At 36.9% G+C, this 15,477-nt stretch overlaps 1 protein-coding gene across 1 annotated transcript in view; it reads right to left on the bottom strand.

Annotated features, from left to right (window-relative positions):
- The window catches only part of PCLO (piccolo presynaptic cytomatrix protein), a 367,625-nt gene that overhangs the window by 12,455 nt on the left and 339,693 nt on the right, over nt 1–15,477 (bottom strand). The window contains exons 22-23 of the mRNA XM_075557645.1: nt 11,342–11,483; nt 4,412–4,479 (exon numbers count right to left, since the gene is read on the bottom strand). Coding sequence (XP_075413760.1) covers nt 4,412–4,479; nt 11,342–11,483 — 210 coding nt within the window. The remainder of the gene's footprint in view (nt 1–4,411; nt 4,480–11,341; nt 11,484–15,477) is intronic.

Below are 15,477 nucleotides of genomic sequence, written 5' to 3'. Positions count from 1 at the left end.
AAGCAGTGATTGACAAGAAACATGGGAGGAAAAAAGGACCAAATAAGAATTCAGATATCTGTGTTACTTTAAGTAAGATGAAGTACACTGTGGTCGAGTGAAAAATCTTAACATGGCTTGTCTTCCCATTTCTCTTCAACTCCCACCAAACGGTTGGGTGGGATTATGCAAATAAGGCATATGCAACACTAATAAAGTTGATTGTTCAGTTTTGTTACCACAACCTTGGCCATAAGGATGACCCATCTTCAAAGGAGCTGCGGCAACTGCAATGAGAGACAGTCCAGGACTATCAAAACAACTCGCCCCAGATCTCCCTCTGAAGTGGTGGTGTGATGTTTAGGCACTGGGTTACCATAAGCATGGTTGGCAGTTGGAAACTACCAGCAGCTCCAAGGAAGAAAGCCTGGGCTTTCTATTCCTGTAAATGGTTACAGTTTCAGAAACGCACAGGGGTTCTTATGAGTCAGCCTTGCCTCCAAGGCAGTGGGTTTGTTTTGATGATAGATACAACTAATATTTTGAACAAGGTCCTGATTATTTAACATTAAAAAATATCAACAATGTTTTTAATATGAAATTTTGCTCTCATTAAACAAAATATAACATATTCTGAACACCTGAGACACAAATTAAGAATAAAATTTCCATGAGAACAAAATGTATGAAGGCGTGTACATAAATTTTATGATAGACCTTTGATTTAAAGTATGCTGCTTGTGAGCATATGTTCATCGATCAATTTCCCTTTAAGTGGGGCAAGGAGTTCCTAAAACTAAGTGCTTAAATAAAGAACATGAAAGATCCAATATAAAGTGGAAGAAGATAAAATCTCAGGAAAGTCGTGTTATCAACAGAGTCATTGTTTTAAGATGTCTTAGGGAATAAGTGAAAAGAGAAAAAGCCATTAAAGAACTATATATTTTGTCTAAAAACAAATTAGGTTGAGTATTTTATTTTATTTTTTGCTTCTCAAAAACCCACCACCCGCATTTGGTTGTTTATATTAACTTCACTGGGAGTGAAGGCAGTTCTTTAGATCATACAGTTTAAGGCAAACAAAATATAAATCACACACATTTCACATATAACACAAAGTTTACTCGATATCTCCATGAGGACAAAGCAAAATTGCCATTGAAATACTTTTCTTTCTGACTCGAGCACATAAACTCCAGTTAAACTTAATAATTCCCCTTGTTTTCTTCCTATTTATTTTTCCTAATTAAAATTTTTCTCTAAATGCTTACTATTGTATAATTTTATTTCCCATATTACTACTAGATACCTTTATATAATTCACATAAAATTATTTATACTTAATATCCTACTAATAAATTAATTAAGTTTTCTTGTTTATGGTCAAACTGTCCATAAGAAATCAGTCAAAACCAACTTATCTAAATATTGCTACCAAAAGGCACGTGACTGTAATTGATTCACATTATTTTACCGATTCCATCTTGTACCCATCCCCTGCCATGCTGCCCAATAACTAATTTGAGAGCAAGTGTTAAACAGAATCAATTTACTAAACTATAAACACATTGACTCCTAGTTTCAGTAAGAATATGAAGGAGTGTATGATTGGCTTTTTCTTGCAAAGCAAATGTGCTCTGTGTGGGACTGATGTGAATGAAGAACATCATATCAGGATAAACAATTTCTATTTATTAACAGCTGGGAACATTTGTACTAATGGTTTTATGTATAAACCTTAAAATTCAAAGAAAGGTCGAATTAAGTGTTAAGGTTGGGGGAGGTGGTGGGGGGGCGACTATCCATGAATGTTTTCCATAGATGCAAGGATGGTCAGACGTCATCTCAGGTACTTTGGACATGTTGTCAGGAGACACCAGTCCCTGGAGGAAGGACATCACACTTGTCAAAGTAGAGGCGCAGTGACAAAGAGGAAGGACCTCAGCAAGGATTGGCCCAGTGGCTACAATCATGGGCTGAAACCTAGGAACAATTGTGAGGTGGGTGCGGTACCATTCAGTGCTCTGTTCTTTTGTGTATAAGGCTGCTGTGGACTGGAATGGACTCAATAGCACCTACCAAGAACAACATAGATCTGTATTCTAGAATCATATGAAAGCAAGATATTCTAGAAGCATGTGAAAATAGTCATTAATTTATTGTTTTTCACTCATTCGCTAAAAAATATTTAAATAACCCCATAAACAAGGCTTTCTGGCAGGTACTAGGGCACCAATATGGATAAAATGTAATTTTACCCTCTTCCGCTTTAGAGAAGGGACAGGTTAAGACATAGATAAATTTAATGGAAAGAGCAAATGTAAGGATATACGCAGATGATTATGTAAGCTTTTGTGAAGATGCTGAAGGCCATAGAAGGCAAAACGTGGAAGAGTGCGAGTGGGTCAATGTGCACATGGAACCTCTAGTTAGGATGCGGCACAGGTCCTTGGATGGATGCCCTCGGATCACTTCTTCAGCTTTCTCTTGTTCTGCTCCTAGAACAGCTGTCCCTTCAGCGGAGAATGGGAGGAGAACCTGGAGCATTTCTCCCACCCTTGTGTGTTTCAGGATATGTGTCAGACATTTCCTCTGTCTCTTCCTTGTCTTCCACTCCCAGAGAAAGACTCAGCTCCCAATGACCTCTAACAAAAGCTAAAAGGCTTGCTCAAGTCAGACTCAGAGGGACCCTCATGGACGGAGTAGGATTGCTTCTGTGAGGTTCCCAGGCCAGCCTTGTGGGCAGCAGCTCACTACAGAATTTATCGTGCCTCCAGAGCCCCTGGTGACCACCAGTTAGTGGGACTTTTCTCACTAGGGACTATAGTAACGTCCTTATTTTGCCTCACTATCTCCTGCTTGGTTTCTCAGACACTTGAGTATAGTGGCAATTCTGACCTTACTGTTTTTCTGTATTACTCCGAATTTTTTATTTTAAATTATCTGGTTGGACAGAATTAACCGGCACATAATAATGACTTAAATAAAAAAATCAGGTATTTGGGTTTTATCTTTGATTTTCAACAAAATATAATGAGAATTACTGAGACTATTAATGGAGGTAGATGACACATAACAAGATTGGTGGGTTGAGGATAGCCCATTAGTTAGCATGGCAACAGGAAAAGGATTCAAGCTTTGAAAGAATTCAAAGGAAAGTAGAGAATTTTGCATATGAAACAAGACCTGTGGTAGTTACAAAATCTCATGCCAACTTGAGGATATTAAGAGTGAAGGGGTGGCGTCTAGCCTGTCAATCAGGTCACAGCCTGATGATGCCTCCTTGTGGGCATGGCCTTCTCATGAGGATTCTGGGAACTTCCTCTCTTCCTCACTTTCTCCCTGGAGATGGGCTACACACTCTAATTTCTACACACTCTAATTTCTACACACTCTAATTTCTAATTTCAGACATATGGGCTAATATCAGATTTGGGGACTTGATCTGAACTGGGTTGGGATGTTTCTCAATATACAACTACTCTTTGATATAAAGCTTTCTCCTACACATATAGTGTCATTGGATTTGTTTTAGTCAACCCGGATTAACAGGACCAGATAAGAAACTCATGTCTCTTACTACTCTATTTAGAATCCTTTTGATACTATGTTTATAATCAATCATTCTTTTTAATATTTTTGTTACCATTTATGTGAGATCTGTATAAATTATGATAATCATTTTGTAAGTAGTTATAAGAATTCAATGAACTTGAACAGGAAAACTTTAGATAACGTCTTTAAATAGTTTAACTGTTTGATAGGTGGCACAATTCATGAATGTCTTATCAGAATTTATGAATCGTAGAGATAATTTTATGTATTCCTAAATTAAGGTGGTTTCTGTTTGGTTTTGTATTCTCTGCTATATTTGCTGCTTGTTTAATACAAATTAATTTATTATCACTTTTTAAAGAAATTTATTTATTTTCACAAATTCAGTTTGCTTAGTACAGATACATTTATTTTCATTTCTACTTTAAAAATCAGAAATGTAATTTGCCAATATAGTGATTTCCATGTTTATTTTTTTCTCAGCTTTATATATTTAAGAATAACTCTTAAATATATATATGTATATTTAAAATAAATAAACCAAGTTCCAGGATTGTTTTCTATTTAATACCATTTTAAACAACTAAAACACTGACAGCGTTGTTTTTGCTTTGAGAATGTTTTCTAAGTTTCTTTCTGTTCTTTCTCTTTTTTATTAAAGTATGTTTCCCAACATACTTAAATTTTGAATATGAATGAGGAATTGAAAAAGTGAAATTACAAAGTCCTTTTCATCTCATAGAGACCAATTCCTTACTATGTGGTACTTTTGTCATTTCCCCTTAGAAAATTATGTTTATATTAAAAACAAAAACTGCACCTATAGTGTAGAAAGTGAAATCAAATAGAAGCCAGCAATGGTTCCCATCTAACTTACCATCAGTGTCCGTTAGTCCCACTCCTGGCTGTTTCACAGGCTCTTGTCCATTCTGACCCATCTTTCCTCTGTTTAAGAGAAAATAAAAGATTGTATGTTCAGGCATGAGGACCTGGATGCAAGTCAATAAGCTTCATTCACAAAACCGCAAAAGAAAGCTAAATAACTCAGATTTGCAATAAGTGATTTGAAAGGCAAAGATACACCCAACAAATTGCTATATCTCATATGTATTTAAAAATGGAAATTTATTAGTCTTATTTAATCGGGACATAAAACAAGATAAAACCCACTGTTTCTGAGCCAGCTTTAACTCGTCCCAACCCTGGGTAAGGATTCTGAACCTCATCTTCCTCCCACAGAACTCCTGGTGGGCTTGAACCACTAATTGCAATCACTGGTCAATGCTTAGCCCAGAGCATTACCATGGCTCCTTAAATATATCCCTAATTTAAAGGAGAGTTATTTGCTGACTCAGTCATTGGGTTATTGAAATTTCATTTTCCATTTGTAAATGGAGAAGTGAGAAGGAACATTTGGATCTTTATACTTTGTCATGATGAGTTTTTATAAATTCTCTGGTGGGAAGAGGGATCCTTGAATTAATGAAAAATTCACAAAATACTATTGGAACCTACAGGTTGTTATTTTTCTTAGTAACTTCCTTTCAAGTATTCATTGTATTTTGAGATGTGTTTGCACATTGACTTGTAAGTCAGATGCTGTGGGCTCCACTTCTGGCTCTGGTCTTTCTTGCTTTGTGTAATTAAAGGCTAATCTGCTTCATCTTGGCAAGGCTCTATCTATCTATCTATCTATCTATCTATCTATCTATCTATCACATTTCTATCTGTATTCATATTCCTATTTCTATGTCTATATTAGTGTCCAAGAACACTGTTGCAAGAATTTGCATTCCTTGGAGTATTGTAGAATCAGCGATTGATACCAGCAGCCAGAAGATTGTAGGTCACTTGTTATTTCTTCAGTCAGATGGAAAGCTGTATCAGGGACGAGAGATTCTGTAATTACTTTTATATGTACTATAGGTTATGAGGTGGCTACTAACATCAAGGTCAGCAGTTCCAATGCATCAAATGCTCTGCAGGAGAAAGCTGAGGCTTCTGTTCCTACAGATTTATAACCTCAAAAACCTAGGGCGTTCTACTATGCCCTAGACCAGAGGTTCCCAACCTTCCTCAGGCCGCTACCCTTCCATACAGTTCCTCATGTGGTGGCGACTCCAACCATAAAAGTATTTTCGTTGCTACTTTATAATGGTCATTTTCCTACTATTATGAAGTATCCCGTGACCCCTGTGAGAGGGTCATTTGACACCCCCCAAGGGGTCGAGACCCACAGGTTGAGAACCGCTGCCCTATGCAGTCACTCAGAGTCCAAATCAGTTTCATGGCTGGTGGTTTGGTTTGCATGCACTTATAGAAGATGTTTTTAAATGATGGAATATAGGATATTGAGTGTTGAAAAATGTCTGAACAAAATAATTCCTTGATGCTCTATTTTCTAAATAAAATTGTTAACATATCTGGATTTTCTAAGAATGAATTCTTATTTTTTCTTAAGAATATAATGATATTTTACCTGAAGACTGCTCTATCTTATCATCCTTCTCAAAATAAGCTACCAAAATATGTCTGTACATAATCAAGAGTAACATATAAATAAGCTACCAAAATATGTCTGTACATAATCAAGAGTAACATATAAATTCAGGTATTATTTTGTTATCTTGAAACCCATTACAGTGTTCTGCTATGATAATTCCAGATGTAAGATTTTGAGCACACATTTTATTGAGTGACAAAATTCCATGTAATTTTGAAGTAAAATTGCATGCAAAATCTTAAAGTTTACCCTTCAGTAAGTTTTAGCTGCATGGTCATGGGGAAGGTTTTTGTTTTTTTTTGTTGTTGTTTCGGCAACACACAAAACTTTAATTGGAGTAATTGCTTCAATGAGAATGCATTTTTCCCACTGACCGTGTCTCCATGATGAGGAATTGATGATTATTAAACAAATAAAGAACTCTTCTCTGCCACTGTAAGAGAAAGGCTTCACTTTGGGGTTTTTTGTTGTTTTTTTTTTTTTTTTTGGTGCAAATGGCTAACTGAAAGGCTGCCTCTTTGAAGACACTCGGTGGACTTTAATTACATAAAGACAAAATACTATTCCATGGGCACTTCTACTCTATTGCATTGGATTGCTATGAGAGAATCTACTAGTCATGAACTTGATGCTACTTGATGATATCCCATCTCTTTAAAAATACTGGTGGCATGAGCTAAAGCATGCCTTATCTCTGCTCCGTACTAAATTGAAAGAAAGGATCTACTTAATATTGCAAATATGCCACACGGTAATCCTGGGAGAAATCTAGCAACTGAGAAAAGTGAAAAATAATCATTACCATACTATTCCAAACACTTTATAAATCCTTACAATTTTCAGTACTTGCATTAAATACATTTAAAAACAATTTTTAGAATTGTTTTTGAATCATAGGTTTCTTATCTTAGTGGTGAGGCCCAGCTTCAGCCTTTGCTTCTACTGAAAACAGATTTAAGCATTAGGTACATAGCCCAAAGAATAGTCAGTGTATTTTTAAAGATAATATAGAAAATTTTGTGGCATTGTGAGGTTAAGTGAAGTTCTAAAGAAATAATTTTTATGTGATGTGAAAGGCTTAATTTTTCTTAATTACCAGTAAATGATCTTCAGCTCAGGCCCTTCTGACTTCAAATTTTGTACTTTATTTCTGCTACTCAATTAATATATGGAATATATAAGATATATTTATGGAATATATAATATATTATATATACTATCTAGTACTTGTATAGTATGTATTCAAATATGCTACTCATATAGTATATATCTATATACTATCCCAGCAACTAGTTGTGTCAAGCTAATAGGATATTTATAAGAAATACCAAATACAATTTTTTTGTACACACCCTGGAGCACCTTAGAAAAATGAATTTTCTTTCAGCTCATGTGGAAATAAAAATTATCCTAGATAGTTTTCAAAAGCTTTTCTTTACAAGAGAAACATAAAAATGGAGGGAAAAATAAATGTGATATGTATTTTTTAAACTACATTATCTTCTTCCACTTAGACTCATTGATGAAATATCAGTTTGTTTTTTGCACGTTATAACTTTTTGTCACTATTAAATGATGTGCGTTTACTCGAGGAAAACATAGTCTATTTACATACAGACATTCTTTCACTCTGACAATGTAGCGAACCGCTGAGAGGTATCAAACATTCAGCTACATTCTTTCTTAAGGGTGTTCTTCATGTCCATCGTTTGGCAGGAAGGTGCCAAATACCATGCTTAGGTTCCTTAGCCTCTTTCTCAACTACACACATACAATTAATGTGTTGTATGTCACTTGATTTTGTGTGAAGACAATCAAAACTCAACTTTTCTGGTATAGTTTCAAGAGTTCGGGCATCTGTACAATCTGCAGATGGAGTAACTTCATGACTATAAGTACAGTAGCAGAAGATGAAAGTTAAAATCACACCAGGAGACTTTTATCTCAATGAGGCATATGAGCAGCCTGTGACTTAGACCATAAAAAAAGATGGGATTTGTACTGGAGTCTAAGGTATTGGATTATGCTGAGGAGTATTAAAAAGTTCTTCAAAGGAAAAAAAATAGCATCAGCCTTTTTAGAAATAGACTTCAAATAATAAAATATATAATTAGGTTTATTCTCTTCATATTAAAGATGAAGATGTATAAAACATCTATTAGATATAATCACTGTAACCAAAAAACTCAAACTCACTGCCTTGGAGTTGACACTGACTGGCAGTGACCCAGGAGGACAGGATAAAACTGCCTGCCCCCTGTGAGTTTCCAAGACTGTATTGTCTTCCTGGAGAGGAGCAACAGGTGGTTTCCAATTGCCCGCGTTGTGGTTAGCAGCCCAACACGTAACCGCCATGCCGCCAGGGCTCCTGAATCATTGTGAATAAGGTGGTAATTTGGATACTCTTCTTTTTGCTGGGGTGAGGGTCGGGGGCGGGGGGCCTGGAGGGTTATTTTTGTAGCAGTTTCTCACAAGACACAAGTTATTGCTAAATCTTCACTACCTTTAGTTGTTGTTGTTGTAGCAACTGTTAAAAAAATGTGATTTGGGTGAGAGTTTCAAGAGCAAATCATTTCCGTTCAACAATCTGGACACATTTTGTTTTTTCCTGACTTTCGTGGCTTCACCCTCAATGTGTCAGCCGTGTTTCCACTTTCACTCTGAGCTCCGCATTTGCACTCATCGTTTTTCTAGCTTTGCTTTTGGGTGAATGTAGCCCTTTTGGCCTCATTTGATGGGCGCCTCTAGGAAGTGCAATCGCCAGAGGTTCAGTCTATTGGCCTGTGTACTGTTTGGGGGACAGGCGCTCCTCTAGAGAGGGTTCGAGTCCAGGCTCGAAGGGCGTCCACGAGCCCTAGTGTTGGGGGCTCAAACAGCCTCTCTCAAACCCGTGAGCCTAGTCCTTGTGGGTGGTTTTGAATTGGGTTCTACAGGTTTTCCTCCCATCCATCCAGGATCTTCCCTCGTGATCCCGATCGGAGCGCTCGGCAGTGGCAGCCGGGCACCATTTAATTTGGTCTCAGGGCTGTGGAGGCCCAGGGGTTCCGGTGGCGCCCTGACTTTTGGATCGCTGCTTTTCCTCAAGTTGTTGATTTCCTTCCCGTCTTTGTTCCAGACAAGGAAGAGGCGAATGGCTGCGTCTTAGACGAGTGTTCACGGGCATTTGAAACTCCAGTCATGACCAACAAGGCAGGAATGAGAACATTTATTGGTGGACTAGGTTATGTCAATTGACAACAGTGTTCCCTGACACAATGGTAGCAAGTCCTCAAGCCCACTGATCATTCCCTACAAAGCGTTTGGTTCTAAGAATAATAAACTTTGCTCCTCTGTCCTCTACTACATCTATGGGTATATTGGCAGCACAAATTAGTACAAAAACATACGTAGAAATGCAAGGAGGCTGTGTGGCATGTTTAGAAAATGTAAATGAAAGATGATGAGATTTTTCAGAGCCTGCTTATATTCCATGGCAAAGCTACATAGAGGTATAACTCTCGAGGGGAGAAGAAAGCCTCACCTTCCTCCTTTGGAACAACTGGTGCTTTTAAACCGCCCACCTTGCAGTTCAACCCAACCCCAAACCAGGATGCCACCGGGGTTCCTGTACGGGTACAGATAGTCCTGTTCGAAATGATGTATTTTTAAAGATGCATCTCAATTGGAATACTATTAAGTTACATCTATTGCAAAACTTTCTTAAAGTCTTTAAAATCTTATAAAGCCTATATCCTGGAGAGAAGAATCTAAGGGATTTTTGAGATTCTTTTTAGTCAGACTGGATCATCAGAGACTAAGGCAAAACTGATCATTTTCCATTTGGAACTAATTTCCAAAATGTAACAAAATTGATACAGGTAACTATATTTCATCCATAGCCTGATAGTATCAAAACAAAACAAAACACAAGAATAGGTGATCAATAATTTATGTTTAAAAATGCTAGTAGAAATCTCCAAAATAACTTAAAAATATTTATCTGTAAAGTCTCACTGTTTTCACTATTTTTCTTGCTAATTGAACCGTTATCTAAATACAAGAACTGATTTGAATGAGAAGAAAGAGTTCTATAAACATTAACATTAAAACGTTGAAAAATATAAGTTCCACTCAGAGAAAGTTTCACTTTCCACTTAAAAATGTAAGAAAGACCCTTACCTGAAAGATTGTGTCTAACGTTAGGGATTTTCAGTGAAGAGCTGAGTGTTTTTCACAATCTATGTCACAACCACTCAGCCTTTCTCCTTTCGTGCAAAAGCCGTACATGTTATGAAATATCATTCTCTTTTGGTCTGAATCACTTTTAAATTAAGTGCCATTTTAGTTTGTAGGCCTCAAAAAACAAACAAACAGGCAGCCTGTGGGATATATCACAGTTCGGGGTTGGAAAAGCCAGCAGATAGTGGAGAGGAGTGGCTTTGGTCTCGGGATGGACATAGCCCACATGTTACTGCTGCTGCCCCTAAACTATGTCTCCAGTATGACGAAATCAATTTCAACGGCATTTAAATGCAATCTGCTTGCTGTGCATTTGGTTTGCAATATGGTTTTCCTTCAAGATCAATGCATGATAAAAGTATCTTTTTTGGGCACAGAATGTTTAAGGAACTCAGCTGCTAATCCAAAGGTCAATGGTTGGGACAACCTGCAAATCTGCTCTCAAAGATCTACAGGCTAGGAAGCGCCATGAGGCAGTTCTACTCTGTCAGGTGAGGTTGCAATTGGTTGGGATCCACTCAAAACACATGAGAATGATTTCATACAAATGAGGTTTTTTTTTTCCCCCAGTGACAGCTATGAAGAGTCCAGTATGTTACCCTTTTTTACGAAAATGAATAATTCAAGATGGTTAGTTTTAATGTAGAGAAAATTACAGTTGAAAAGACTACTTGATGAGCCCAATGTGCTATTTCATTCATGACCAGAAGTTCTTTAAATAGTTTGCATTTATTCTGTTTCAAAATAAATGACTGATTTTTTTCCAATTCAAAATTCATCTCAGCTACCAGCAATGTTTGTGTTTGGTTATTATATGATTAAAACATAGATGTACTGCCTAGGAACTTGATCCAGGAATAGCCAAAGGTATTATTTCAGCACTGCTTCTATTAAATATGCCTGGGTAGCCAACATTCATCTTTACAATCAACTGAAATATCGAAATATCAGAACTTATTTAGGCAAAAACATCAAGTGTTTCCGGGACTGTGACTCAGAATTGGAGTTATTTCCTACTAAATGTTGCGAAGTACTTCCTCGTGGGGCTGTTTAGTTAGAGAGAGAGAGAGAGAGAGAATAACTTACATTCTAGGAATAGGAAACAGAGTCGTTTCCGCTGCAGGGCCGCTGCTTCCTTCGCTTTCCACGCTGTGTCCGCTGCCCAGGCTGCTGGCGGAGGAGCCGGTGGACACGGAGCTTTCCGCAGGCCGGGCACCGGTGGGCTTTGCTGCATGGTGTAGGGAGAGTCAACGCCACAGTCAATAAATCATTAATCGCTTGCTGCTTAATGATACATTTTCCTCTTCTGCACATAGTAAAGAAACATAGCTAAGCTACCACAAGAACGCTCTACTTCTCAACCCGCCTTTGGTTTTTATTTCCTCTCCCCATAGTGCTCCATCCTAATATTCCATTACTTCATTGTTTAGAGTAGAGATAAAGGGGAAAAATCACCTCGAAGGGCATATCATTTAATTTTTCAACATTTGTAAACCAGCTGTGGGGTGTTTTGGGTACAGTATTGTAACAGCAATATGGCAGACATCTCTTTTACTGTTTCATTGAAGAATGAGAATAAAAATATGGTAGGTAGAAATAGTTCCACAAGGGAAACACTGTTGAATTATTCTTCATATAAATAGCCCATGGTTTTCTGAGAACTGGAGATGAAAAAATAGCTTAGATAATTGCAGCAAGTGACTGAAAAGGCTGCGCTTGTTAGAATGTAACTCTGAAATCTATCTCCAGCAGCTTTTTAAAATTTGGAGATATGTGTTTCACTTTGGAGCATTTTCTAGCTTATGATTAGGATTTGAACACTTCATGAATTTAATTTTGGATATTATAATACATAGTCCCACAGATAAGTTATCAAATTTCATACATGTTATAAATTTTTCAATAGGGACATCGTTCAAACATTGTTAGCAGAAATCTAGAAGACTAGGGAATGATTTATGAGGCAGAAAGAAGAAAGAGCAGTGGTATTTTTTTGCTCTTATTTTGTGGTGAAGCAAACTCTCTGGCAAAATTGAGAAATTATTGATATTAGTCTTGAACCACATGATGTAGTTAAGATCATGAATTTAGGGCATAGTGATCTGATGTTGATTTTCAACCCACCCATTAGTAACTCACAAAAGTCTAGGGTTTTACATTTTGAAAAATTGGGGTCAATAACGTTTACCTCATATGACTGTGATTCTGCAGAGGAAGGGGGCAAAGCGAGGCTCACTGGCGTCTTCTGTCTCTTGTGATTTTATTTGCCATATTCCTAAATTCATCTTCAGGGCACTAGTGTCAGAGGCCATTCACTAGTGCCTGGAGCTTGCCTAGGCCCTGACCGTGAATTTGTGATTCTCTTTGCAATGGTGACATACTCTAGTTATACAATCTAGTCTTTCCTAGATAAATAACTCCCTGCACCATTAGACCTTTCCTAGGCAATTGGGGAAATTGACAGACATGAGTCAACCATTGAGAATCTTGTACTGATCTTCAAATATCAATCCTTTTCTTAAGAAGATTGTGAAAATACAAAGACTCTGGAGATGGTGGAATTCCAGTGGCGCTAATAGAATGAAGTGAGAGAGGTAGACATTCTGAGTAAAGCCCCCCGGGCAGCTGTGCTTGTCCCTGTCTTCAGGATAAAGTCTTCCTGAAGCCCAAGTTTTGCCCAGCTTCCTTCATTCTTCCACGATAGCATATTCCCACCACCAGGAATTTGACATGAGCTTTTTCAATGACAACAGTAGCATTTCTCCAGAATAAGTAATTAAGGAAGACCTTTTTAATGATTAGACAATTGTATTTAATAAATAGGGCATAACAATGTAAAAAAGGGACTTTTATCATGTTAAAGATCCAATTACCAATTAATTATCCATTGGATTAGACATGCAAATCCAATTTTAGTTATAATGTATGATTAATAGTCTCTTCCAATATAGAGAGCAAACCCAGATAAATAGTGCATTTACTGTTAAAGTAAAAACAAGAACTTTTTAGAAGGATAATTTGCAAATATTTAAAGTTACTATGACTGGGATATATAACTATGAACATGTATGAAGTAATTAAACTGTACAACCAATGACATAATTAACTAGAGCAATGTATTATAAATAAAAGTTATACATTTTGATATATATTATATAGTCAAACCAACTAGATTGTAAATATTTCTTAGAATGACATTTAAATTTTATCAGTTGGAAGATCCTGATATAGTATTTTCAAAAGCAATCCATAATTAATTGACACCCATAATTTTATCAGTTTGTCCTTACTAAATTAAAACCACTTTCATCTCACAGATAGCTCAGTGGAGCAGAAGAGTCGTTTTATAGAAATAATTCACTATTGATTCTGAAAAATGTTCAGTCTCTTTTTGTTTTCCAATTTCAGTTTTACCTGATGAAATTTCTAGTTTGATTACTCTCGTTAGCAATTTGAGACTTGTGTACAGCATGTAATATAGCATAAGAGAGACAAACAAGGCTAGATATAAATTACAGCATTTTTTTCTTATTGTGCATCTCCCCTGAACAGAAATCTCTTTGAAAAGTTGTAGAAGTACAGCTAATATTTTAAATGCAAGTATATCATATTTATGAGGCTTAAAAAATTAGAAAATCAAATTGAGAAATGTATACATATTTTGGAACAAGTAAAAGTCTATTTAAAATATTTGCACACCAACTTATATCTAAGGCATTAAGAAATAAGGTGAATAAGTTAAGAAATTCTAGATTTTTGATGTAATCGTAACAAAAAAATTTGATGCTCAATATAATTTTTACTCTTAAGCTGGTGTATTGTAAGGGCAATGTACAGACAGCCTGACATTTGGTTAGTTCCTGAAAATGAATGAAATAAGATGTAGAATGGACATAGCATTTTACCAGGATATCTCTACTTAATATAAGATGTGATAAAGAACACAGAAATCAAGAAATTTCAATGAATCAATGTTAAAAAAATACACATATTTTAGTAGTCATTTTCAGAAAACACAAGTATATGTACTAACATCTTTGCTTGGAGATAGCCCTCAAACGAGCAAACATCCATTCTGTTATCTTGAACTAAATGCAACTTATTAACAAATAAAGTTACAAGTTTAAACTTAGTAATATAGATATATTAACATAAGCTTAGTGATTTAAATATATTAACATTAATACAAACATTAACAGATAAAGTACTTTTACGACTTTAACTCTTTGAAAGTGCATATTGTTTATTTCAAGATTTCAGTCAAATGTTCCCATCTGTTTTTAAACTTTGCTCCTTTCCAAGCTGGCCCCCCGTCATTCTCCTACGTGGACTTTACATAAAAATCCACTCAGCGACCCACCCTGATTTTGGTTCCCTAGTGTTATCGTTTCCCTTGCTTGTTATGCCTCCCCTGCCCTGTCACTTCCTTTAACCTAACTAATCTGTGTTCACTGTAAAGGCCGCTTCAGAGAGCCTGCATTTCATGTCTCTCTCTGGCTCTCCCAATCAGAAGGGACCCCCGTAAGTAGATCTTGAAGACTTGTGCTCTGTGTGTCTCGTACAGCGACGACCACTGGCTGTCTTTGATGGTGTTTGTTCACACACATTATTGAAAGCAGAGCCCATATTGGCAGTTCGGCAACTGCCTTAGAAGCTTTTTAAAGGCCATGCTCAAGAAGTAGTTAAGGAATAAACAGTAACAATATATTAATTATTTGTACTTCCTTCAGTTAATTAAATAGTCGAACCCTCCGAATTATTTATTAGATAAGCCCCCCACCTTATTTAAGTGCAGCTATGTGATACAAGCAAGTTTCCCATCAAAAGGTCACTGGATACAGGATGATTTTTCATGTTCTTTGTCAAATAGACTTTGAGAGATGGATTTTTTTGCTTTAAAAATCATAGTTAACATTTTTAATTTGTCATACCCTAACGGGAGGGTATTTTTATATTTCCACAGGAGGTGGGGGGGGGGGGGCGGAAACCAGACTTCCACCCCTCAAGTCAAGACTTGAATACAACATACCTGCATGAAGCAGCGAACCAACAGAGAGAGGTCTGCAGGCCAGTCCCCACCCCCAGCCAGCAGAGTGCACTTCAGAGGACAGGACTAAAGCTACAGCGCAGGGTGCTTCTGCTCCAACCACACAGGAGCAAATGAAAAGAGGAGAGAGAGTGGAACACATCCTGGCCCGAGCAGTCCATGCACAGAGAGGACT

Source organism: Tenrec ecaudatus, chromosome 9 (genome assembly GCF_050624435.1).
Source record: "Tenrec ecaudatus isolate mTenEca1 chromosome 9, mTenEca1.hap1, whole genome shotgun sequence".
NCBI lineage: Eukaryota > Metazoa > Chordata > Mammalia > Afrosoricida > Tenrecidae > Tenrec > Tenrec ecaudatus.
Note: the sequence above shows the minus strand (reverse complement) of the source record. Positions and strands in the feature narration are given on the sequence as shown.